The sequence below is a fragment of the Dasypus novemcinctus genome, chromosome 13 (genome assembly GCF_030445035.2).
Source record: "Dasypus novemcinctus isolate mDasNov1 chromosome 13, mDasNov1.1.hap2, whole genome shotgun sequence".
Lineage (NCBI taxonomy): Eukaryota > Metazoa > Chordata > Mammalia > Cingulata > Dasypodidae > Dasypus > Dasypus novemcinctus.
In genome coordinates this window covers 14068988-14095056 of record NC_080685.1, presented here as the reverse complement: position 1 = coordinate 14095056, position 26069 = coordinate 14068988, and the positions used below count along the sequence as shown (strand labels likewise).

General features: G+C 48.8%; 1 protein-coding gene across 1 annotated transcript in view; it reads right to left on the bottom strand.

Moving 5' to 3' along the window:
- Positions 1–595: 595 nt before the first annotated feature.
- The window catches only part of NID1 (nidogen 1), an 82280-nt gene continuing 56806 nt past the window's right edge, over positions 596–26069 (bottom strand). Inside the window, exons 13-20 of the mRNA XM_058309502.1 lie at positions 15343–15561; positions 14321–14493; positions 11129–11255; positions 6959–7130; positions 5947–6104; positions 4618–4741; positions 3811–3923; positions 596–2824 (exon numbers count right to left, since the gene is read on the bottom strand). Of these exons, the coding sequence (XP_058165485.1) occupies positions 2703–2824; positions 3811–3923; positions 4618–4741; positions 5947–6104; positions 6959–7130; positions 11129–11255; positions 14321–14493; positions 15343–15561 (1208 nt within the window). The 3' untranslated portion in view covers positions 596–2702. The remainder of the gene's footprint in view (positions 2825–3810; positions 3924–4617; positions 4742–5946; positions 6105–6958; positions 7131–11128; positions 11256–14320; positions 14494–15342; positions 15562–26069) is intronic.

Genomic DNA, 26069 nt, shown 5'->3' with positions numbered 1-26069 from the left:
GAATTTCACATTGGCAAGAAGTATAGTTACATGAGCATTGATGGTGCTATTTCACAGATGATCTATGTACCATTTTCCTTCTCTACAACAACTGCTGTTCTGAGCACCCCAGTCCTGCAATTTCTGACCCCCTACCTGCACTCTTGCAGTCAGAGGCCCAGGGCCCAGCATAGTTGGCACTGCCCATTGCTGGTTGCTTAGGACAGACCAGTGGTCTCACTCCATGGCCAGTGTCAGGAAAGCATCTTTGTTCCTTTTGGAGATCAGTGCCCGGTGGGGTGGGCAGAACACAGCTCATCAGCAGAATGGAATCAGGAAATTGTTTCTATCACCTACAGGTGGAATGCATCTTTAAAAAATCAAAACAAGGTTGAAAAGGGTGATTTGGAATCTATCATATAATTACCTTTTAAAATCAATTACAAGTCCATAGGTCTTTCTTGGACTGGCCTAGGAAATTAACTGCTCCTTGTAACACTGGGGTAATAGTCTTTAGGCTGTGTAAGTTTGCAGTTTATTAAATGGCTGTCTGTCTTTCCATTGTGAATCAACTGCTTGGCTTTAAAACTGTGCATTCATAAAAGACAGAGGAAGATTTTCTTTTTAACAAAAATTTCTTTTATTTTCTGTACTAATAACGTGTACAGCTGTAAACTCAAGAAGACACTTGCATAATTCAGGGGGAACAGTTAATAAGCACCATCAATGGTTTCCACAGTTTAAGAATTTATAATATTTTAAAAATTTTAGAATGAATATATTAAAATGAAGGAAACAATTTAAAATGATACAAAACCATGACAAACATTTGATATAGAGGTGTTGATACTGAATGATAAATACACAAAGAAAGTGAAACTGATTTATGGGGTTGGGCTATGTAAAAGAACAACCTGTTTCCAAAATTTTGTGATTCTTGGGGATATAGTTGCCTCTTAAAAAAAAAACTCCAGTTTTTCAAAGAAAGACTCTTTACTGATTCAGGTTCCAATGGGCTGCCTCTGCAAGGAGGTGAGAACAAAGGCAGAAGGGGATTGGGGTTATTAGGGCTGAGTGTATTGGGGTTTGAAGAGAAGGGGAGTGATCCCTTCCCCAGGGAGGAAATCAGGGAAATTCTTCCATGTGCTTTATCATAATATTTTTTTTGCAAAACGTACTATTTCCTCTTTGGAGTTATTTAAAGGTTTTTCTTATTGCTTTTGTTAAATCCCTCTTCTATTCCTTCTTCCTGGGCTTTCCATACTTGCTACTGATCAAACTCTTTGTGATACATCTCATTCTGGAGTCTTCTCTATCTCCCTAACCCATATTTTACTGATTCAAACCCCTTATTCTCAGCTTTGGATCCAAATTTTCTATTGTTTTAAGACTCTGGGAAGCATCTGATAAAAAGATAACATGTTAGCTACTCATATGGTCAGGGGATGTTTTCTATACCAAATTGGAGAAACAAACATGAAATGAGGCAATGATTCCTTTAATTATACCAATGAACAATAAAATATCTGAACCATTAAACAGTCAGTTTGGTTCTACTGGACTGAGGACAGCATCCTCCTGTTTCATGTTCTTAGATGAAAACATAGCCAGCAAAGGGCCAAGGACAGAAGGAGAAAGAAAGAAGCAAGTTCACTGATTGTAAACAAGCTCTCAGGAGTGGAGACCACAGGCAAGGGACTGTGGTGGGTTATCACCTGGTTAAGAGCCCCAGCCTGTATCTCAGCTGGGTCTCACAAAGGGCTGGACATAGGTGCTAGAAGTGGGGCTGTACTACCCAAGAGACCAGATGCTGCAGTCAGGTGCTCTGGATGGAGAGGAGTAATTTGGTGACCTTTGGTGTAATTTAAGGCACAAGAAGGTATCTTCAAACATCTGACTCAACACCTTGAAATTCCTATCATTGGATATGTCTCTGACGTAAGGCTTTGACTATTAAAAGCCAATGCTGAGGGGGGTGGGGAGCGGGTTATATGAGAACCTCTTATGTTTTTTAATGTAATGTTCTTTGTGATCTATTAACTTTAATGTTAAAAAGTATATATATATATAAAAAGCCAATATCTTATCTGGAAGGAGCTGTTCATGATCATTTGCCAAATACTTAGTATATCTCTAAGACATGGAGGGCTTTGATTATAAGGCAGGGCATGCTCATTATAATAAGGGCCTTGGGCAGAATGAAGGTGGTGAAGACCTGGAGAGGAAGAAGCTGGGAGTATAACAAGGGAAACCAGAGCAGCAAGAGAATAAATGTGGGAGGGCTGGCTCCCTACTTCACTCATAACTTTACCTAAAGGGTCCTGGCTGGTGTGTTGAGGGACCGACAGGAGACTGGGTGACTCATAGTGAGACTGAGCTCGTAAGGCCACAGGGGACAGGGCAACTGGGGCCTGGAGAGGTTCTGTTCACCACTGGGGTGTTAAAATGGGAAAAGGTCCCAGGGTAATAAGACAGGGCATGCAATTCTCACTCAGGGCTGCACAAGTTTATCTGAGGGTTGGGGGTTGGGGAGTTTTCTTTCTTCACGTAGGGGTAGAGGCTGTCAATTACAGAAGCCCAGGGTTTGGGGGTGGTGGTGAGGGGAAAGTTGTTGGGGCTCAGACGGGGCTGGCCCTGGGCCAGACAACAGTTTTGAGTCTGCACCTTTTCAAGTAGGGTGCTGCTGTGAAATACTCAAGAGAGGGAATGAGGCACTCCTGTCTTCACTTTCGCTCGATACAGTCAACTCCCAGGGTGTTGTCAGGGCATCGGCAGGTCCTGCTTCCTGGGGTGGCCAAGCAGAGGTGGGTGCAGCCGCCATTGTTCACTGAGCAGTAGTTGTGGCCTGAAAAAGGCAGAAATAAGTTCAACCCTCTGTTCTCTGATCTGACCAAACAGCCTTCTCATTAACCCCCTTTTTCAGTTTCCATGAAGCCAAGCTTGTGAGTGCTCTAAGGGAACAGCGAACACTGTACTGGGCAGTTAGCTAAGCTATCTACCGTCCATTTCCTCACCAAAGAGGCAAAAAACACTGAATCCTGATTTGGGGGCTGTGCAGATTTACCATGAAGGCTTTTAAACAGCTCTCAGGGAGTAGTCTCCCCTACAACCTGGAGTTGGACTTTTAAAGTTGAAAGTACATAGTAAAAAGCACTCCCTATTCTGCCTTCCTACCTGACTGGGGGAGAGAAGGGAAGTCAAGAGGGGAAGTGCATTAGGGGAGAGAGCTTTAAGAGGCAGCAGAGCCCAGACTCTTGAGCCAGGCTGCTTAGACTCAGGCCCCACTGTGCCACTGTGAGCTGTGTGACTTTGGGCAAGTTGCTTAACCAATCAGTGCTTTGGTTCCCTATTTATAAAGCGGGCATAATAATAGTAACTAATAGTGTTACCTCATAAGTTTGCTCTGAGGATTGAATGGATTCATGAGTACAAAGTATTTAGGAACTGCAAGTGAGTTAATACATGTGAAGTGCCCAGCACACGATAAATGTCACATACACGCTTAGCATTATTATTGTTGTTCTTAGGCCGTATGGATGGCATTCTAAAACAGCAGAGAGCCTAATGCTGATCTTCCTTTTGGTACCGGAAGACCCTACACTTCTAGACCCAACCCAACACTCAGTGCTTTTCTTCACCCTTGTCCACTTCATTTCCTAATATCTTCTATTTATTATCAGGCTCATCCACTAAATAACTAAGATCCTTGATGGGAGGGACAAGGTCTCCCCTACCATGGATCCATGCTCCTGGACTCCTACAGGTAGCAGAGTGTGGGCTCTGAGCCCCATGGTACCGTCCATCACCGAGCAGGGAAACCAGGTGAGTTACCTCGAGGGCACTGAGAAAGGGCGGTGGTGATGCCGTACAGCCGCGTCTGTTTGTGGGGGTGGTAGTCATCCATCTCTTTGGAAATAGCAAGATCTACTGCAATCACGGAATTCCTACAGAGCATCAAAGGGAAGACGATCAAAACACCCAGTGGCTTGAACTTTTCTCTATAGGGCAGTCCCTTTTGTAGCTCCAGGGATAAACTGGAGGCCACAAATGGACACCGTGGCCTCCTAGACCATCCTCTGTCTTCCCGGAAGGGGGCCAAGACTGCATTTCATTAGTTCTTTTAAAAAGAACAACAATCAGCTAGCTTTCCCCTCCCACCCTAAATTCCAGGCTGGGAAATCAGCTTTCTATGAAGACACCCCTGGCCAGCAGCCTCCTTGGTTTCACCCCTTCTCCTAAAAGAAGGGGCCATTAAAAATGGGCTATGGAAATGCTGCGGTTGAAGATGGATAACGAAGTGTGCACAGGGGTGGGGGCACCAGGGCAGGGAACCCATCAGCCAGGTGGTCTGGACCCAGGAGCCTGGGTCAGCTCCTGGAGGAAAGAACAGACATCTCAGGAAGTCCAAGTTTACAGACTTGAAACTGCCCAGCCAGGAGCGCCACACTCCTGCTCCTCTTCTAGAACTCTACCCTCCTCCTTCACCCTCTTCCTTGTCCTCTGACAGCCAGAAGGGTGAGGGAGAGGGGGACATATATCTGGAGGGTGAGAGGCCAGAGCAGGAGGGCTCTGGCTTCTCAGAGATGGGGTGGAAAGGCTGGGCCCGCCCTGGCCCCCGCACGGCGGTGGCTGACATACGTCTTCCAGTCTGTGTAGTACAGATTCTTCCCGTAGCTGGTAACGGCGAAAGGATACTGGAGCCCTTCAAGAACCCTGCGTTGGCTGGGCTGCTGGGGGTTCAGGCATTCCGCCCGGTGGGTGCCTGTGTGGAGGGGGAACAAGTCGCTCATTGTTCTGGGAAGAAATGGCCCTTTTGTGTCAAAAACAAGAGTGACGGGGGCAAGAGAGAGAAATTCAGTGTTACAACGATGAATCCTAGAGAACACAGGGGACTCGCTATTAAAAATGAGAAGGCTGTCTCTTGAGCCTCCCTTGCCCCTTTCCTCGGTCAGCACCCACCTCCTCTCTGCTCCCACACCGGGTTCAGATGGGCAGAGGTGAGCCAGAGCAGACGAGTCAGCGACCCCCAAGTTGCCTTTCTCTCAGTAGCCAGCGCGCCGCCCTCCAGCTCGTGCTTAGTCCTGCCCTCCCTGAACACAGAGCTTCAGGATCGCTAGGCTGTACCACTTGTTTGGCAACTGTGCACAGCCCCTATCAATGTGTGCGGTACGACTGTAATTAATGCTCGTGTTTTCACTTAACCCATGCCCGCCTTACTCCTTATCTTCTCCGACAAGGCAGAGACCGTGACTCATGGTCTCTGTATCCCCCATGGCACCTAACACAGCGCAGAGACTTGACAGCCGGTTGCTACTCCTTCTCTAACCGAGCCAGCCTGCTCAGATCTCAAGCCTGAGGGAGGTCTCCAAATCTGCCAAGTAGCAGAGGCACAAGTCAGGGACTCCGAGTCCTGCCTAAGCTCTTAGGGACAAGAGGGAGCTATAGAAATGTAAGCTGTGACATGCTCAGTAGATCTCAAAATGACCACAGGCTACGCACAGTCCCACTTAGAAGAGGGGCTGGCAAACTTTTCCTTAAGAGGCAAAATAGTAAATATTTTAGGTCTTGTAGGCCAAGAGGCAAAATAGAGGATATTATGTAGGAACTTTGCTCATCATTTACAGCAGAACCACTCAAAATGGCAAAAACATTCCTAGTTCCTCGGTTGTACAAAAACAGGCGGCAGGTTGAGTTTGGCCCATGGGCCATAGTTGGCCGACCTCTGACTCAGAAAATTGCCAGCTCTCCCCGGACAGCATCAAGTTTGGGGCCCAGGAAAAACAACATTTCAGAGCACACGTGTGCTAGCTTCTCGTGCAAGGAAGGAGAAAATACATATCTTATGCCCTCCTCCCAGTAACAGATATTCTTGATGCACGGATTGACCAGCTCAGGTGTGTAACAATAAGTTAGAAAAAAAAAGGCCCTGCTCAAACTCGAGGGGCCAGGCCTTGGGTTTTCCATCACCTGCATCCACCCAGCAGAGCTGCGACGTGTACGCATCGAAGGTGAGCCCGTTGGGCAAGCCCAGGTCTTCCTTCACAAGAACCCTGCGGTTTGTGCCGTCCATGTAGGAAGTTTCAATTTTGGGGCTATCTCTGTTCCAGTCTGTCCAATAAAGGTTTCTGGAGGAGGAAAAGGAGGGCAGGGTGTGAGAGAAACAATAACGGTCCATGAGGAAGGTTTACAAAAAGCATTTTTAAAGACCCTGGGATGAAGGGACCAGCAGATAGGAAAGCACAGAACTGCTAGAAAGGACATGTATGGGCAAAGACCTGTTTTCCTCTGGGGATTTGGCCATTCTATTAGTAGCCCATTCAGTGTCCTTAAATATCACTGGCGCCAATGGACACCTTCTCCACATGCTGCCATCACACAGCTGGGCACAGCAGACCCCGAGGGGCTCAGCTATGGAGGGCGTGGCAGGGTCTGGTCAGGCATGGCCTCAGGGGGAGGTGGCCGAGTGGTCACAGAACAAGGATGTGGTCTCAAAGGATATCGTGGTGTCAAGCAGCAAAGGGACAGGGGCATCGGGGCAGAGCTGGTAGGGGCGGGAGGGAAAGCAGTGGTGTGCTGGCGAAACCCATAGGAGTGGGTCTCCAGGGCGTTTCAAGCTGGGTCTGCCCCCAGGGAGGAGCCCCAGTATATGCTCCCCCAGATCCTTCTAGGGTTGATAGAACCTGGACGTTCAACCCATCTGAAAAATGACTGATTTCTGAGCTGTCAACTTACAAAGTCTTTTGGTAAAAGATTTGAAAGTGGAACATGGTTTCACATCCACTTCACCTTGCAGCTCTGATTACAGGGGGTTGTGAGAAATATTCTGGCATTTCACAATGGATAGCCACAAGTCACCAGCTCTACCTTGCACTCATTCATGTCAGGAGAATGGTATTGGAATTCGAGGCTAACATTTGAGACTATCCAAAAGGGCAGATGGAAAAAGAATTGATGCACACACATATTTACACAAAGATACCCTCTCACGGAATCCGTAACGATGCCCCTGGGATTCACCAAATCGGACTCAAACAGCACCCGGCGCTGGCTGCCATCCAGCTTTGCAACTTCTATTCGGTCCTGGTGAGAATCCGTCCAGAAGATGTTGCGGCCAAGATGGTCAAGGGCAATGCCTTCTGGGCTTCCGAGATCTAGGACCAAGCACAGAACTCCTCCGAATTTTGTAAGCAAGTAAAACGAGATTTTTCTGATCACTCAGTGCTATTTCACATGACTTCCCAATCCTTCCACTGGAGAAACCGAATGGGAATGTGAAATGCTTGTTGCTTATAAGGAGCATTCAAATCACAAATTCAGAACCCCCTCTTCACTCGGCAGACACCCACGTGGCACCAGCACTACAATGACGGCGAGAAGCCATGGTCCCTGCCCCAGTTAGGCACGATGCAGACAGCGTTTAGGGTTCAGCAGGCATGGAGGAGGCACACTAGTCCCAGCTGGGGAGACCAGGGAAGGGTTCCTAGGGGCAGGTGACACTTTGGGAAGCTGTTCTTTAAGGGGCTTGTGGGCACAGATGCTGGATAAGCAGGTGGGTATAAAGGAAGACGGGACGTGGCTTGAAGAGAACTGCGGGCAGTCTTCTTTCCATGGCTGGAGACGAGGGTGGAGAGTGGCCAGGGATGAAGCTACGGCACGTGGTAAGAGCTGAGAGTCATCTCACAGGCAAGGGGGAGGAATGGAAAGGTGTGATGACCGGGAATGACGTGAGGGATTTACCTTTTTCATTAGCAATTGAACAGAAAAACCAAGGCCATTTCGGAAAATCCTAAGTTCAATAGATAAGATGTGGGGCATTTTCAGGACTTGGAGTTGTCCTGGGTGATGCTGCAGGGACGGACACTGGACATTGTGTGTCCTGCCATGGCCCACTGGGTGGACTGGGGGAGAGTGTTGACTACAACGTGGACCACTGTCCATGTGGGGCAGCGGTGCTCCAGAGTGTATTCACCAGGTGCACTGAATGTGCCACGATGATGGAAGAGGTTGTTGTTGTGGGAGGAGTGGGGTGAGGGGAGTGGGGGATATATGGGACCTCGTATTTTTTAAATGTAACATTTAAAAGAAAATAAAGAGAAAAAAAATAAAGTTATACTACTAGCCTTGCAAAAAAAAAAAAAGAAATCTAACTTGGCTGTTATAACTTTGACAAGGAGTACCAAGGGGTGTCAGGCATAGCAAACCAGCCTTTACTAGGTCGTAAGCAGCAGCTTCTCAGACCTTCAGGGCCCGTCTGACAAGATGGGACGTTCACCACTGCAGCCCTCCCGACTCCGCAGGAAAACAAACTGAACGGCCATTGGGGATTTACCAGGGTCCCTGACGATGCTTTCCCCTGTCCTGCCTAGAGAACTGAAGGTCATTTATATTTTTTTAATTTTTACTTTTTTTAAAGACACCCCCCCCCCCATTGTCTGCTGTCTGTGTCCATTCATTGTGTCTTCTTCTGTGTCTGCTTGTATTCTCATCAGGCAGCACTGGGGATCTGTGTCTCTTTTTATTGCATCATCTTGCTGCGTCAGCTCTCCGCGTGTGTGGCGCCACTCCTGGGTGGACTGCGGTTTTGTACAGGGCAGCTCTCCTTGTGCAGGAGCCACTCCTTGAACGGGGGTGCACCCTTAAGAGGGGGCATCCCTGCGTGGGCCGGCACTCCTTGCACGTAGCAGCACTGTGCATGGGCCAGCTCACCATATGAGCCAAGGGGCCCTGGGGATGAACCCTTGGACCTCCATATGGTAGGCAGACGCTCTGTCAGTTGAGCCACATCCACTTCCCTGAAGGTCATTTAGAAGGCAGGGAGGGGAAGAGGCCAAGATCGAAGGCCCCCTCCCCGAGGAGCTGCCCGCCCAGCACTGCTCCTGCTGACATCTAACCTGCACAGACCCTCGCTCCCCGTGGTGGCCTTCGCTGGACCCCTCACGGGACCCTGGCCGTGGGCACTGGGAAATGTCCAAGCCCCCTAACGGACCCCTGCTGGAGGGGGTTCATTCAGGTTAGAAACAGCTGCCTAACAAGGTCTTTATTATTCAAGCCAACAGGAGAGCTAGGGAAGTATTAAAATCGTTCCCAAGGCTCCCACGGGTCGGGGGCCTGGCCTCCAGAGGCCCTTCCAGCTTTCAGACTCTCTGGGGTAAAACCAGAATAATCCTTCCAGGGTGTGTCCTTTGGAACCAACATATCTGTGTGAGCGGCACCGGCCACCCAGCCCCCACATCCACACACACCCACACTACCCACGGAGGCACACTCATGCCCACAGCCTGCCTGGAGGCAGCTCCAGGTCATGCCGTCTTGTTCAACAGTCCTGCTCCTCATTCAAACCCAGAGCGACCAAGTCCCCTCTCCTCCAACCAGGAAAGTATTTCTCCTCGGGCCAGAGTGCAAGGGGAGGCCTGGCAAATCTCATCTTCCACTGTGGGGTCAGAGGAGGACACATGGAAGGGCAAAGGCCCCTGGTTTATGCAGCTTTTGGAGGCATTATTATGATACCGACAAATATTTGGGAGTTTGAACTCAAGGAAATAAAGAGAAATGCAGGATCCGGACTATGAAATGAAGAGGAAAAGGAAAACAGAAGATACCTGCTGCTCTTTTCCTCACTAGTGATGTCCCAACCTGGACCATGACCAAGGTTTAAGCTGAAGTTTCTTTTTTTCTTTTCAGCTACTCCCAGGGAACTTTCTTCTTTAAAAATCACATTTTGGTTTAATTCTTTGTTTTTGCAGTCAGCGAGCCTTTGCTTGGAATGTTTCTTGCTGTGCTTAAAGCATTCTTGGATTATTATCATCTCCAAAAGCAACAGGAAATAGCAAATGGTGACCTACACCCCTCTTCTGCTGGGTTTTGAAATTAAACTGTAGATAATAGCAATAACGTTTTTAACAGAGAGGGATAAAAGACAAAACTGCATTTTCAGATTTCTGCTCATTAAACCAAAGCATCAAAACTACAAGTTATTCAAATAGCACATTGGTTTCCAGAAAAAGATTGAGGGTATGTGTCCAAAGTCAGACACATTTAATTCAACCTCAGCTTAATTCCTGCTGCATCATCTCTTATGAAGCCAAGGAAGGGAAAAAATGCCTCAAGGGCTGTTCCAAAAGCACCAGTACTCTTCCGGAATATCAAGTGTTAGGGAAACATTACATTGGAAACTGGGAGAGTATAAGGAAACACAAAAGAGAGGCTCATCTCTTTTAAAGATGCATCTTTGAGTATTTGCAAAGAAAACAGTTTGACTTTACATAACAAATAAAATCAGTGTGAAAATGTCTTTTGAGCAAAAATATTCCCAAGTCAACTGATGTGTCACTTATTTAGGCAACATCTAATACTTGACCTATTCAGTATAAGATTTTTGTGGGTGATTGGGATTTTGTTGTAATGGGTGTTTAACCTAGATAAAGCATACGTACATACAGTGGTCCTGATTTGCTGAATTTTGGCATTAAAATAATGCATGTAGTCCCTGGCTTAAACTGGTATCTCTAAATTAAGGAACTGAGGTTTCAATCTTTGAGGGTGAGTGGGGCCAGAGTATTGTGTGTTTTTATCATAAGTAATGCAACAAAAATTAAGAATGCCTGTAAAAGTTCAGTCTAGTTTACTGAACTCTTCTCGTGTAGGCCATCTGAACGAGTGCTAGTGAGGGTGAAGTAGAGAACAGGAAAAAACTAACAATATTCCAGGTTAAGTGACAACCCTTGAACTGGAAAATTGCCTTGAGAATAGATTCAACTATCAGAGTTAATATTTGCCAAGATGCTTGTGACCCTCCCAGCCTTATGAGTCATCTGCATGTTGCCTTTGGGAAAATCCTAATAGAGCATACCACATCGCACAAACTCAGAATTGAATTCAGGCTCAGCAGCCAGAGGGAAAATGCAATCAAAACTGGAAGGTGAATGTGGCCTCTATTTTTCATAAAACTGACCACATAAACTTTCAGAGGGAAGGAGGGACACTTACCCTGTTGTAATTTTAGTCTCCTCAGGCTAGCAAGGTGTTAATGATGAGTCCTTGGACCCTCTCAAGCCACCACACCCTGTAAACAACCATACACTCCACCCCTCCAAGAGCACCCTGGCTGCTAGAACAAAACCAAAAAGGAAAACTGATATCGCCGCCCCACCTTGTCTAATGATGGTCATTGGCTCCCCGCCGAGCAGACTGGCCCTCCCAATGGAAGGTTCACCAATGTCCGTCCAGTAAACCATCTTGTCCACGCAGTCGAAAGCAAGTCCAACGATAACTTTATCCTGTAAATGAACACCAGAGGGGAGATGGCTCACCTACAAGCATCTGAGTAACTGAGGATGTTCAGAATCTTTTCATGTGCTTATAAAGGCATTTGAATTTTTTTTTTGTAATATAGTGTCATCAATTCTTTTGCCAATTTGAACATTTTTATCATTGAGTTGTGGGAGCTTTGTGTGTGTGTATATCTAGTTTGTAGCTTGTCTTTTAATTTTTTATGGTGCTTCGAAGAATAAAATTTTAAATTTTCATGAGGCCCAATTCATTTGTTATTTCCTTTTATGGCTAATGCTTTGGTATACTGCCTAAGAAATCTCTTCCTACCTGACTATCAAAAGAAAAAAGGGAATAAAAGGGATGAAAACTCTGGAGAGGAAGAAGTAAAAGCATTCTGTTCCAAGACAGTATGACAGTTTATGTGGAAAATCCCAGTAATCTATAAAATAATTATAACTAATCATTGAATTTAGGAAGGTTGCAGTATACAAATCAATATAAAATTCTATCTCTAAATACTAACAAAAAATAGAAAATTAAAAAATAATGTTTATAATAAGATAAGGAACAAAATATTTAGGAATAAATATTCTTTGGAGGAGCAAGATCTTCACACTGAATATTACAAAACACTGCAGAGAGAAATTTAAAAAGACCTAAATAAATGAAGGGACTGTAAGATTTAATATTGTTAAGATGTCAGGTCTCCCTAAATAGAGCTATTGATTCTATGTCATCTCTATCAGAATCGCATTAGGGTTTTTTGTTTTTGTAGAAACTGGCGAGCTTATTCTAAAACACACATGGAAAGGCCAAGAATCTAAAATAGGGAACCAATCTCGGAGAACAAAGTTGGAAGCATTGCATGCCCGGATTTCAAGATTTACTAGAAAGCTACGGTAATCAAGGCAGTGTGATACGATGAAAGGACAGAGCGGTGAGGCAGGGGGACCCAGAAGCAGACCCCCACACATCCTGGGCTCTGAGGACAGGCGCCAGGGTAATTCAGGGGGGAAAGACGATCTTTTCAACCAACAGCGTTAGAGCATCTGGATGAACAGATGGGGGCAAGGGACCTTAAAATGACATCACACCATAAGCACAAATTTAAAAGCTGAAACTATAAAGCGCCTCAAAGAAATCATAATAAAATCTCTTTATGGCCTTCTGAGTAAACTCACCTGCCAGGCCAAGCTAGCATAAAGCTAGCATAAAGCCATGACAACTCTGCAGAGAACTGCAGGTGCTAAACTGGGGCTGTAAAACTCACTCTCTGTATTGTTACTGCTATTAACTCCTGAGGCGGCTTCTGAAAAGAACAAGAGGGCTCTTGGCATGCGTAGGGCATGCAAAATATCAGTGTAAAAAAAAGCGTCAAGGCCCTGGGGTTACTTATTTCACGCAATCCTTTGCTCATGGGTTTCTCGGGGCTTCCACCTTATTAAGGAAAGAAAACGTTTCCTTCAGTCAATGCACTCAGAGCTCCTTTCCACACCTTGACTTTTACGAAAGTGAAATTAAAAAGGAGTGCAGGAAGCAGAGTAGAGTATTATTTTACATTTAATTTGAGTTTAGCAAAAACCTACTGGGTGGTAACTCTTGTTTGAAGAGCCACTGGGAGTTCACTGGGAATAGACCAACCTCTCCTCAGAAGAGGCAAATGCATTATTTGCCACTAATTCATTGAACGAGTATTTATTAGGTGTTCATCGTGTATGGCAAACCACAGTGATGTTCAGACAAGGCTCCATCCTAGTGAGGACACCTCGTGACTCGAATCACCCAAAGGAGCTTGTCTTCATTACCCCCACATCAATATATAACGTATCAAGCAGTGCCGAGTGCTGGATGAACAATACAGCAGGACAAGGAGACAGAGGGGCTGCTATTTGGAAAGGGTGTTCAGGAAGGGCCTCTTTATGAGGTGACGTTTCAGCAGAAATCTCAATGAAGCGAAGCAGCGAATGGGCAGGTGCCCAGGGTGAGAGACCCCTGGGCAGCAGGAAGCCGGAGCAGCAGGTGCAAAGGCCCGGGGTGGGCCCGTGCTTGGCGAGTCTGAGGCTCAGCCAGGCGGCCAGCGTGCTGGAGCTGGTGAGTGAGGGCCAGAGCGCTGGGAAGGGGGTGGGCGAGGTAGCCGGGCCAGATGCTGAAGGTTTTGAGAACCACAGAAGGGACCGGATTTTATTCTGAGAGAAACAGAACCCTTGGGAGGATTTTGAGCAGGGCGGGGTGGGAGTGGGGTGTGCATCTGGTCAAGGTCGCTTCACAATTGGCTCTTGAAAAGTGCTTTTGTGTTTTGTTTTGTTTGCTTATGTTTCCTCCATGGTCCAAAAGAAGAGGGGGGTATGACAGTGTGTGGCATCTATGATCTGGGAGACCAATATAGGAAGAGGAAATGGGGAAAGCAGGAAACAGTGAAGGAGAGAAGGGCAGCAGAGAAGAAAGTCTGGATACTGGGCTGGTGGCACACAAGAAGGCACAAGCAGCATTTTTACGTGGAATTTTTAAGGAGACTCTGCCGCCCCAGTGAGGAAGGATAAGGATTTGCACTGGACTTCTCATTGCTAGAGTAGGGTCACCCCTGCTCCCTGCTCCTTCTTTCCGCTTTAGGGAGCCCCTCGGGCCCCTGGCCACTGCTCAGGGAATTCAGACCCAAGCCTGGCATCCGGAAGCCCCACAGGCCTGATAGTTTTGTTTCTTGGCCCAGAGTTAGGGCAGATAAAATAAAGTGGTTTTCAGAAGTGTCCCATCTCTATGTAATGGATAGAATTCCCATCTCAGGAATGCTTCCCTGAAGCATTTAAATGCCAGCACTTGTCCCTGCCTGGGCAGACGGGGAGGGTCCTGAGCTCAGGGGCTGCTGGGAGATGAGCCCCTTCGGGTAGTTGGGATGGAAAGGCCAAGCCCTCACCCCACGGAAAGGTCGATGGGCAATATGTCTGAAGGACTCCCCATTTCTGCTCCCGTCCCACCCAGGGGCCCGGCCGCCGAGGAGGCCCCGCGTCCCCGCCCGGAGCCGGACACGCGGTGCCGCACGGGTGGGCACGGTGTGCCGTCAGCCAGCACTCACGGGGGCGTGCAGCAGGGCCTTGGCCTCCGTCTTCCTCATGGAACTTCCCTCCAGGGGGAGGCGCTCGATCTTCCCAGTCTGGGCGAAGAGTAGGTGGGTCCCGGGCGGCAGGGGGAGCACGGCGGTAGGAACCGCCGGTCCCTGGTGAATTGGGGGAGCCACCGTGCTCAGACCTGGGGGGGCAGAGATGCCGGTGAGCCAGTGTGCAGCGGGGACGCAGAGGCCCCACGAGCCCGGCATCTGCACACGCTCGTGCACATACATACCCACGCGCACACACACACCACCTTCACGGCACCTCAAACTTCACAGCCCATTTAGTATCTGAAAGACCTGCCAATCAGAGGGCACTTGTGAAGAAGGGAATGCCCCGTATGCATTGCACGTCAGAATAACAAAACACAAAGAAAGGCTCAGCTCCCCCGACCAGAAGAGTCTTAGCTATTAGTGCACGGCGAGCTGTGGGCCAAACTGGTGCAGCCACCAGGGACGACGAGCGCTACGATCCCTGCCCGCGGGGGGTGCACATTCTACAAGGCTGAGGGGCTTTTCAGTGCAGTGGAGAATATCAGGATGAATTTGCCCTCATCTCCTGTCCCACAGGGATGAGGGGGGCATCTCAGGCCCAACAAGCAGGGACAGGCCCACTGGGCCTTCCAGAACAAACCAGCGGCCAGGGGCTCACGCCCTCAGCTTCAGCCTCGTCTCCCTGGCTGCTGGGGGGACAGGTGGCAGGCGGTGAGCACTGAAGGGCCGCCTGGAACCTGGCTTTGGGCCTGGCCCGCCCCCGGCTTGCACTGGTCTCTACTGCGCCTCCAACATTCCCACACGGGGCACTGCCAGGACCTCGGGCTGCAGACCTTAGAGCACAGACACCTGTCCGCTCGCAGTTACTGCGCGCCCACTGGGCATTCATACAAAACACATTTTTGCACGATAAAGGAAGAGAGGGAGAGGAAGATTTCATGTCAGGCAGAAAGCGCCCGCTGCAGCCACCCGAGTGCGCGCTGCCGTCCACTTACAGGGCGGCGTCACTCCGGGCCTGGTCCTGGTGCCCTCGAGCTCGCGGCCATCCCGGTCCACGCACCAGCACTGGCCGGTGCTGCCGTGGCACTGGGTGGGCACGTAGTTTCCGAGCTCGTCACACTCGGGGACGAAGAGCCCCGGGGGCCTGGGCCGCTGCGGGTCTGCCGCCCCGAGGATGTGCTCTCGCTCGTGCTGGCACCGGGTCTTCTCCACCTCTGCAAAGAGACAAGCAAGGGAAGGCACCGTCAGCTGTGCTCTCTGTCGGAGACCGCCGGCCACACACGACGACAGCTGCTTGTTTGCTGCTGGCTTTTCCCTGATTTCAATTTTTTAGAACTTAAAATAGCATTATTATTGAATGGCTTTAACTGCCAAGAATGTATTTACATTTTCTTTTCTCTCCTATACATTTTTTTGTTTTCACTCTTAAAAAGAGGTGAAATTCACATAACATAGCATTAACCATTTTAAAGTGAGTAATGCAGTGGCATCTAGTTCACTCACCATGTCATGGAACCGCCATCTCTATGTAGTTCCAAAACATTTTCAGAACCCCAAAAGGTAACCCCGTATGCATTTAACAGTTGCTCCCCAGTTCCTTTCTCTCTAGCTCCTGGCAGCCAGCAATCTGCCTCATGCCCCTATGGATTTACCTGTTCTGGATATTTCATCTAAAGAAGCACACAATATGTAGACTTTTTTTTTTTTTAAGATTTATTTATTTATTTTATTCCCCCCCCCCCCCACCCCAGTTGTCTGTTTTCAGTGTCTTTTTGCTGTGTCGTCTTCTTTGTCCGCTTCTGTTGTTGTCAGCGGCACCAGAAATCTGTGTTTCTTTTATGTTGCATCATCTTGTTGTGTCAGCTCTCTGTGTGTGCAGTGCCATTCCTGGGCAGGCTGCACTTTCTTTCGCGCTGGGCAGCTCTCTTAACGGGGCGCGCTCCTTGCACGTGGGGCGCCCCTGTGCGGGGACACCCCTGCATGGCAGGGCACTCCTTGCGCGCATTAGCACTGCGCATGGGCCAGCTCCACATGGGTCAAGGAGGCCTGGGGTTTGAACCGTGGACCTCCCATGTGGTAGACGGACACTCTAACCACTGGGCCAAGTCTGCTTCCCAATATGTGACTTTTTGTAGCTGGCTTCTTTCACTTAGCACCCTGCCTCCAAGGTCCACCCACTTAGTTGCATGTAACAGAACTCCATTCCTCTTTGTGACTAGTATTCCATCGTGTGTATGTAACACCGTTGGTTCTCTATTCATCCCTTGATGGGCATCTCTGGGATTTGTTTTAAGGAGCTTTCAGTTTTGCTTAGATTTGCCCTTTACCATCTCAAGCTTCTTGATTACCCAGATTGAGGCGAGGCCCAAGATTTTGGGGACCAAAGACCACAGGGCAGGTTTGCCAACATTGTGTGTTTCGCCCTTCCCTTTGACGGCCTCCTCGTGTTTCCCATGAAACCTGCCCTCTGAATTCACCAACCCAGATCCCAAAGCAGGGAAGTACTTGTCTGTGGGGAAGGGCCAGCAAGTAGACTTGGGCCTGGGACAAAAACTCCCAAATCCCCACAGGCTAGCGGGTCCAGCCAGCAGGAGGGTCCGGCCAGAGCCACCTCCCCCGTGTCCACCACACACAGCAGTGCCCGGCGGTGGCGGGAGCCCCCCTCATCTGCCCCACTGGCTGCTGGGAGCCAGGATTCCGCCATTCTGGGCCCAAGGCCTTCCCACGTGCTGTTCCCTTCCCGTGCCACCTCCGCCAGCCTCGGCCCCACTGGTTAATCCTTCCAGCATCGACTTTGTCCCACACCCTCAGGAAGCCCCCACACCCTCCAGCCTGGCCCAGGCGCCCCTTCCACGCGTCCCCAAGGCACTCCTGGCTCCTCGCAGCTCCTCCTCTCAGTTTCCTCGGCTGGAAGGTTCCGAGGGGGCAGTGACTGAGAATCCTTAACTGTTCCCTCAAGAAGCACCGACTGGGCCGGGGGTGGGGGTGCAAACGTGAATAAAACACAGAGCCCGCCCTCCGGGATCTCACGGTGAGAAAGGACGCGAACAAGTAAAGGCTCAATCGCAGTTCGGTGAGGAAGCATGTTGACGGTACACAGGGCGAGCGGCTTCTCCTTAGGGCCAGAGAGCTGAGGGGTACCCCAGTGCTTTCTGCTGATGTCTGAAAGTGTGTGGTTCTGCAGCTCTAGGGCAGGGTCAGCTGACCTTTACTGTAAAGTGCTAGAGAACAAATATTTTTGGTTTTGTGGGCCATATGATCTTAGCTTTTTCGACCAAATTCATCCAGCCCTTGTAGCATGAGAGCAGCCATCGACACTCTTCAAATGAACGAGCAAGGCTGTGTTTCGATAAAACTTTACTTGCAAAAGCAAGTGGCGGGCCAGATTTGGCCCATGGGCCAGTTTGCCAACTCTGCTCTAGGCCATCACCAGTTATGATGGGGGTGACAGGTATATTTATTTTTATAGAATTTTGAGTCCGAAAAATGTTTTTCTCGGATCTACCACTTTTAGGGGGACCTTGAGCACACCAGCAATACTGACCAAGCCATTCCCACCTTGGCTGTAGAACAGAGATCGAGTGGCAATAATCTCACAGTATTATTTTGAGGAGTAAGTAGGATATGACAAGACAATGTGAGCAGATAGAATTTTAAGGTCTGGACGCAAATGTTCATCTACAACGGCGTCTGCCAGGGCAGAAGGCAGCCTTTAGCACCGTGCTGCCAACGACTGAAGGCCTTAGGTCTGTGCCGCTAACTCTCCCGTTAGCCTGCTTACGGCGGCTGTCCCTTTCCTAGAAGCGGTTAGCCTGCCAGGAAAGGGTTTGTTGAACCTGGCAAGAGAAAACTGTGTATGCTTTTCCTTTTGTCCCCGAGGCGAATGGAAAAAAACAAACAAAACATGTTCGATGTAGCAAAAGCCAAACAAAGACATAAACAAACCATCTGCCTGAGAAGAAAAATAATGGTTTTCGTGCACTCTTGGGCATGAAATGTGTTTTCTGCCTCAACATCTTACATCGTCCACATAGGCTGTCCCCATTCACATGTGTAATTCACGTAATTCTTGAGATAGGCAACTATGCTTTTTGCAGCAAAAGAGAAAACTGGCGCTTAGAGGGGCTCAGGGCCTCCTCCCCCAGGTCACGGGCTGGGTAGTGGCAGCACCTGGGGCTCTGGATTCGGGGCCCTGCCGCCTGCCAGCCACAAGCGCCAGGGGCCTCAAATACACGAAAGCAACGGTGGTAGACGCGCTGGACTTACCTGTGAGCCCACAGGCTCATTTTCCTGCCGTAAACTTTTGTATATGACGCTACTTTCCCAGCTAGGAAACAGGCCTGGTGCTCTGTGGACTGGGCTTTCAGAGGAGGAGGGTTTGTCCCAATTGGGGTGGCTGACGGCCAGAGCTTTGTGTCATTGCAGTGTTTGGCTAACACACAAAATCTCCGGGAAGCCAGAATTTGCAGCGTAACTTTCAAGTGATGTATCTTGTACTTATAGAAAGGGAAGGGGGGGCTCAATTCTGACTCAGAAAACGGGATTTCAAGTGCGTTTATGAAAAGCTGTGATAACATCAGATTTCCTGGGGTGGCTTCTCAGCCTGGCTGGCAGGCAGTGCAGAGCTGCTGGGGAGTTCCAGCCACCCCATGGGGAATTTTCCATGAAGGGTCTGGTGGGTGGATGGGGGTGGGGGTGAGAAAAACACATTTCCTGAGCTTGTGTCCAGCTGATGAAATGATAATTCAGACAGGAGTTTTCTACTCATCTGGTCTGCACTCCTCCGGCAAGGACGCTTTCAAGACCCAACACTTATCTGGGAACGTCAGGAAGTCTGGGGAACTTTTCTCGAGGTGGGGGATGCGAGGAAAATGAAATCCAGGGAGACATAAGAAGAAAGCTCATTCTTGATAGTTCTGTGTGTATTCCATTCCCGAGCTGATTAAATTTCTTGGTGTTAATTCAAAGAAATGACTAGCGTGGCCTCTGATGGATTTAGTGGAGTGAGGGAGCTCAAGAAATTTTAAATCTTTGGGAGGAGAAGACGTACAGCAACGGAAGGACCCATGGCACTACTTAAAAGGGAGCTGGTTTGGGGGACCGCCATGCACCCCATCTTTTCCTGGGGAGTCCACGTCCCGGGCAGCGCCCGCTCCTGCAGGTGGCAGCGCAGCCTCGGCACGCCCACCTGCGGACACCCTTCTCTGGACGTGGGACCACGCGTCGGGTGCACGAAGCCCAGACTCTGCCCAGGTTGAGACTTTCTGGCTCACAGCCTCACGCTGCTAGCGGCCAAGCTGACCCTTGCTAACCCAACATTGCCAAAGTTCCAAGAATGGGAATTTGCCAATAAAGGGAATTTTGCAAGGAAAGAAAATATGTCTGAAGCGGTTCTGTCCTTACGTGACTAGGAGTTTACTAATAGCAAAAATAATCATGAAAAAAATAAAAATATCTCTACTTATGAATTCTCTTCAAGGCCTTTCCCAACCTTTACCCACCAACCGTCGCAGCACTTGAGAGGAAGGAGAACGCCGAGGGAACGGAAATGAACTGGCAATGAGAAAAGGGCGAGTGGAGGAGGCAAACAAAGGTCATGGAAGACCAAGCAGGAGAAAGCCCACTCCCAGGCTGGGCGCGGCCTCCTTGCCGTCATGTCCCGCTGCATCTCTGAGCTGTGCTCACGTGCCTGGCTCCTGGCTCCAGCTGCTCCTGAAATCCCACAAGAACAGGCTGTTGGAATCACTGTACTCGTTACGTTTCTCGGGAGCCCCAGGACCATTGAGTCATTTATTTATTTGTGTTTATAAGCCTTTCCTGAAGCCTGCCATGAGACAGGCCCCCTGCAAGACCCAAGGATTACAGCCTTCGTCTCATGGGAAAGACAAGTCCCTGATGCTGATGAGATTCAGAGAGAGAAGTGGTTGGCAGGGTCGGGGCGGGGGGCACCTCACCCGCCCTAGCGGGCTGCGGGCTCGGCCAATGCCACGGGATCAACACGAGGTGTCCCTGACGTGAGCCGTGGCGGGAGTCAGCCCGGCAGCCTGGCCTGGCAGCAGAAGGATTGAAGGGCAGAGCTAAAGGCTGCAAGGGTAGGACAAGAGAGTCGCGGTCCTGCTGAGAACAGACGGCACGAGACTACGTTCGAGAGAACTGCAAGAGGAGGCATGGAGGAGCTGAAAGGCTCCCTGATGCCCCGGCTTGTTTGGACACGAGGCCACGGGAGAGCTGCAAGGTTGGGGGCCCCGGGTATCCACGGAGATGGCGGCTGTTCTCGAGGCCCTGGAGGGCCTGGGTGTCGGGACCCTCCCCAGCACGGTCCCACCCAGCATGTCTAACCACGTCTCCTCCTCACTCCTCCTGTCTCCAGTGCATCTCACCCCAACTTCTCCAGCCCCCTGAGCTCTCCTCCCAGCCACCGGTCACCACATCCTGGCTCACTAATATTCCACGTCCAGGGCGTTCGCCTCCAGGATGGAGACGTTCCTCTTCACGTGCTGAGCACAGCGCCAGGCAAGTAAGAGATGCTTAAGAAATATTTAATAAGTCCGCTCTGCGACCAGTCAGCTGGGTGCCTTGGGCAAGGCAGCTGGTCTCTCTAAGCCCCTTACCTTCATCCATTCAAAGGGGTACTCGCCCCACACAGCCAGGACATGGTGCAGCCAGGGCCTGAACTCGGCGCCACCTGGCTCTGAGGCCCAGGCTCATCTGCCCCACGAACTGAAAACCTGCTCAGGTGTCTTGTATCTGGAGCTTGCCACTGGGAAAGACCAGAGAGGATGATCCAACGAAGAGGACTGAAAAGCTGGGGCTAGTGGTGCAGAAAGTCATGAGGGGCAGTGTCCTGGGCTGTGAGCAAAGCAAGTTTCAAGGAGGGCACAAGCAACTGTGCCATGTGCTACTAAGAAAGACGTGGTCCAAGATTTAGCAAAGTGAGGGTCAATGCTGACCTTTACAAGAGCAGTTGCAGTGGGGTGACTGGGGCAGAAGCCCACCTGGAGCTGTTCAAGAGAGGATGGGATGGCTAAGAGAATTCAAAATGAGTTGGGAGGTCATCAGACGGGTCGTGCTTATGCACATCTCAGCAGGGTCCCAGAGACAGCCAAAGTACATACAACCCCAGGTATTGGTTCTCCTGAGGGCTACGGAGACACACAGGTTCTACAGGCATGGCAGATGGTTCTGCAGTTCAGTGCCTTGCCTACTTTGGAATTTGTGCTCCTAAGTGTGATGGAGTTGGACTCATAAGTGATCTCTACACATGCCTCTTCTGTCACTTTTACTGAACCTGTGATTGGCTCTGGGATTTGTATATATTCAGGAGACTTGACTCTCTGGACTGTCCATGTGCCAGCTGGGCCTTGATCCTCAGCAGAGCTGCAACACCTACTCTCCGGTTCATTGGACGTACCCAGGTCAGCTAATGGGGAGGTGAGAATGTTCAACCACCACACCAGGGAACTGAGAGTGTCAACTGTAAGCAGGAGAATTGCATCCATCAGCCATGCGGGATCTAAGCCCCATCTCGATTTAGAGGTGGAGTGGACATCGCCATCCGTGGTCCACGAGATGCAGAAATATAATGTGGATTGGAGTGGACTTGCTGGTATTCTACCATAAAACTGTTGTGACTCTAGCAATGGAAGAAATTGTATCACTGATGTGGAGAAAGTGGCCATGGGAGTTGCTGAGGGTGGGGAGAGGGAGAAAGAGGTGTGATATGGGGCATTTTCGGGATTTGGAGTTGTCCTGAATGATACTGCAGGGACAGATGCAGGACATTGTTTATCCTGCCATAACCCACTGGATGGACTGGGGGAGAATGTGAATTACAATGTAAACTATGGTCCATGTGATGTGGCAGTGATCCAAAATGTATTCATCAAATGCAATGAATGTGCCACACTGATGAAAGGGGATGTTGATGGAGAAGGAGTGGGGGTGAGGTGGGGAGTGGGGTATATGGGAACCTCTTACGTTTTTTAATGTAACATTTTCTGTGATATGTTTATCTTTTTTTAAAAAAAAAGACAATTTAAAAAAGATTGAAAAAAAAGGAGAGAGAATGGGAAGAAGGCAATAGCAGTGGTAGCCTAGTTTTAGAATCTAGTTAACGAGTAACTAGGTAGGAAAATGAAATGGCCATGGAGGACATTTACAATGGAATGAAGTGACAAGGTGGCCCCCTGAACCCAAAACATAAGCAGATGAGGACATACCACCAATGGCCATGTGACCTGGCTCATATCAGTGTCTGTGTGGAAGAATCTAAGGAAAGCCACGCGGCATCTGACAGCTCTGGGGAGAGGAAACCCCAAAGAGTGAAATGGTCCTCTCTAGAAAGCACAGCAGGCCAATTGGAGGACAGCAGCCAAAACTGGAAAATTCCTTCTACTCAGAGGTCAAATCTAAAACCTAAAGATGCTGAAACAGTCTAGCCCCTGGAGAATTCTCAAACTGACCTGTCTGCACTGTTCCGTTTTAGTCTCCCAGTTGCTAAAGTAAATGCCATCCAATGGGTTAGCTTAACTACAGGATTGCATTGCTCACAGTTTTGGGGCTCAAAGGCTGGCTGGGATCAGCCGTCTCTGGGGCCCCTGCCTTTGCGGTCACATGGCCATGCCCAAGGTGGCGCCTTCTCTTTTCCTTTCCACTGACGTCAGCTCCTGGCTGTCCCCATGGCCGCGCCTCCAGTAAGAGGATTAAGGCCCATTCTGATTCGTCTGGGCCATTCCTTAACTGAAAGTCGCTTCATCAAAAGCTTGCATCTACAACGTGTTCACCCCAACCCCCCTCCCCCACAATATGCTTTCCTCGGGTACAACCCCACAGCTCCGCATCGGGGGTAGACTCAGACCCAAACAGGATAGCTGAAGATGTGGCGGGGTCAGAAGATTCGGGGCTCCAGATCCCCACAGAACTTCTGAACAACCAGTGAGAACTGGCAGAAAAAGCTTTCTCAAAGCCCCAGAAGGCAGTTGAGGATCACAGTTACAGGGCAAGTGCCAAATGAAGAAAAGGCATCTTAAAAGCAGCAGGCTCTCCTGTCACCCTGGCTGGCCCCTCCCCCACCTCTCACTAGTTCTGGGCAGCACCCGCCTGTGCCCCAAGAATGGGTCCCTGGTCCCAGTTCTGGAGGGAGAAAGCAGCTCACAGAGCTCTCTTACAGTGGACACTGTGGGAGAGCAGTCAAGTCGTAGCTGCCTGGGGCAAGGGATTACTGGTTGTTGACACATGGTGCAGTACCCAGGACCAGGAGGAAGTATTTCCTAGGGAAGAGGGGAAATTCTTGTCTGTGTAAGGAGGGGAATTCATAGGGCCACATGTGCATGGCCAAGACAAAACACACGAGCAGAAAGGAATAGCACGTCCCTTATGCTTTGGCCTGGTGCTATTCTCTAAACTCATAGTATGGATAAACTCTGAAGGAGAGCACTTGCATAGCACAGCAGACTGGGAAAGGTGTTTTCTTTTGTCCTTTTTTGTTAGCTTCTGGCATTCAAGGAAAGCTCTGTCATAACACCAGCTGGACATACAAGCTAAACAAATGCCTCAGAGAGTAATTTCAGCAATAACACATTAAAACAGCAAAATGTGCAGGTTTCAACAAAAGTTTACAAGACATACAAAGGAATAGGGAGCCATGGCCCAGGCAAAGGAGGAGAATAAAGCATGAGAAGCCACCAGAGAGAAGGAGGAGGCCTGGCTCTGGCTAAGCATCCCTAGTACTTAGACTGTGGTTGTGCAATAGAACTTCCCATTGAAAGAAACCAGAGCTTCTTGGAGAAATGGGTGGTTCCAATTCCAAGGGCAAGAAATATACAATATGAGCCCAGAACATCTTGCCACACCAGAGAGCAAGGAAGCTATCTAAGACTAGCACAGGCATGTCCGAAGGAGCAAGGGCCACCTCGAAGAAGTGCCCATGGGTCAAAGAGAGGACTCTGAGCTACAGTAAGAATAAAAATTATGACCAATGATACTCATGAGTTTGTAATGATATTATGAAACGAAAAGCTCATTAGCTACCTTGAGTGGCTGATTAGGAATAAATTTGTTACCTTGACTGTGTAAATAAGGGAAAGCTCCAGCATTTATCCTGCCTTTCCTATATGAAAGGCACCACCAGGCAAAAGTACACGAGGGGAAGCATTTCTTTATAAAAATATTCCAAGAAATAAATGAAAAACAAAAAACAAAAAACCCCAGGATAATAGACTATCATCATTTTGCCATCCCATAGAAATGAATGGACCTAGGCAATGAGCATCAATTCCACTGAATAAATGGAATCAATCCCAATCAATAAATGGGGGAGGAAATGATAGAATCTCCCTGTCACTCCTTAGACATTAATGGAGAAAGGCAATGATTATCAATGGCTCTGAATATCACAAAAACTGAGACAACCAGACATGACGTGCTCTAGATGAAAGATCATTATAAACCACCTACTGCCTTGCAGAAAGGTTTGCCTCCGAATCTGATCAAGCCTCTGGACTCAGCTGCCAGTTATCAGGCAGTAAGGGAACAGGGTGTTCACCTTGGAACACGAGCTACACACTTATTTTATGTGAGTTTTTGGATCTATGTTTTATTTCACAAAAAAAAAAGGTAGGAAAAAAAGAGTGGCAGAAGAGAATCTGGACATCTCATGAGGAGTTAAACCATAGACGCAGCCAGAGTGGTGAAGTTGCATTTTCTGTTTATTTGTTTTTTAGATGAGAAGTATCACAGCTGCTTTGTAGATGGCCTGGAATTATCCAGAAGAGCCAGAAAGGGTGACTGTGCAGGATGGGGTGAAGACTGTGGCAGTGGCCATTTCATTTCAGAAAAACAACATCCGGGCACATTAAATTAATGTTGCTTGAAATTTTGATTTGTAATTTTGTTTGTATTTAATTTGTAAATTTGGCTTGATTTTATAGTTATAAAAGACATTAACTAGCTGTAAAATAAGACAACACTGGAGACCTTAAGCATGTTTTTTTCTTTTAAAAAGGGTCTACGTATTACTCAATGTTGAGAAAAACTATGGAAAATTCTTTTAAATTAAGAACCTTTTGAATTTTTTTAAACTAAGAAGTTATTCAGGCCTCATGTCCCTTATTTATAAAACAGAGGAGATGAACTAGTGTTTCTAGAACCCCTTCCAGCTCTAACTGGGAAATTCAAGTTTTCTCACATTGGGTTTGCGTGACGCAAAGTGTAAATTATAACACAAACAACAGAAGCATAACATGCATCACGTACTCAACCATTTCTCGGTTTTCTTTCCTTTAATTTGCATTATCCTGTTTTCATCTTTCCATGCGGCCCCTACTTTCTGACCTCTTTAAATTCTCTCTCTCTGAAGATGTGTCGTGCAGAACTAGACAGAGCACGCCAGTGCGTGTGAGCGGTGCCAAGTGTAAAGAGACGTCATCGGACATCTTGGAGCTTGCTCTCTGCCCTGAAGGACCAGGTTTCACATTTCTAGCCCAGGCCTTTTTAGATCCCCCTTTGATCCTCTAAGACGCTGCCCTCAGGTACAAAATCTGGCCAGTTACACTCCCTCAGACATTGTCCAGGCAAGGTGGCCGGGGTGGCCAGCCAGGATGGCCCCAATGACCCCGGCTCCTGGCACTCACACACGCAGGCAGGGCCCTCTCACACTGTAAAAGGGGGTCTGCGAGTAACAGCGTACAACAGTGTGTCGCTTCCAAGACGAGGCCGTGAAGGT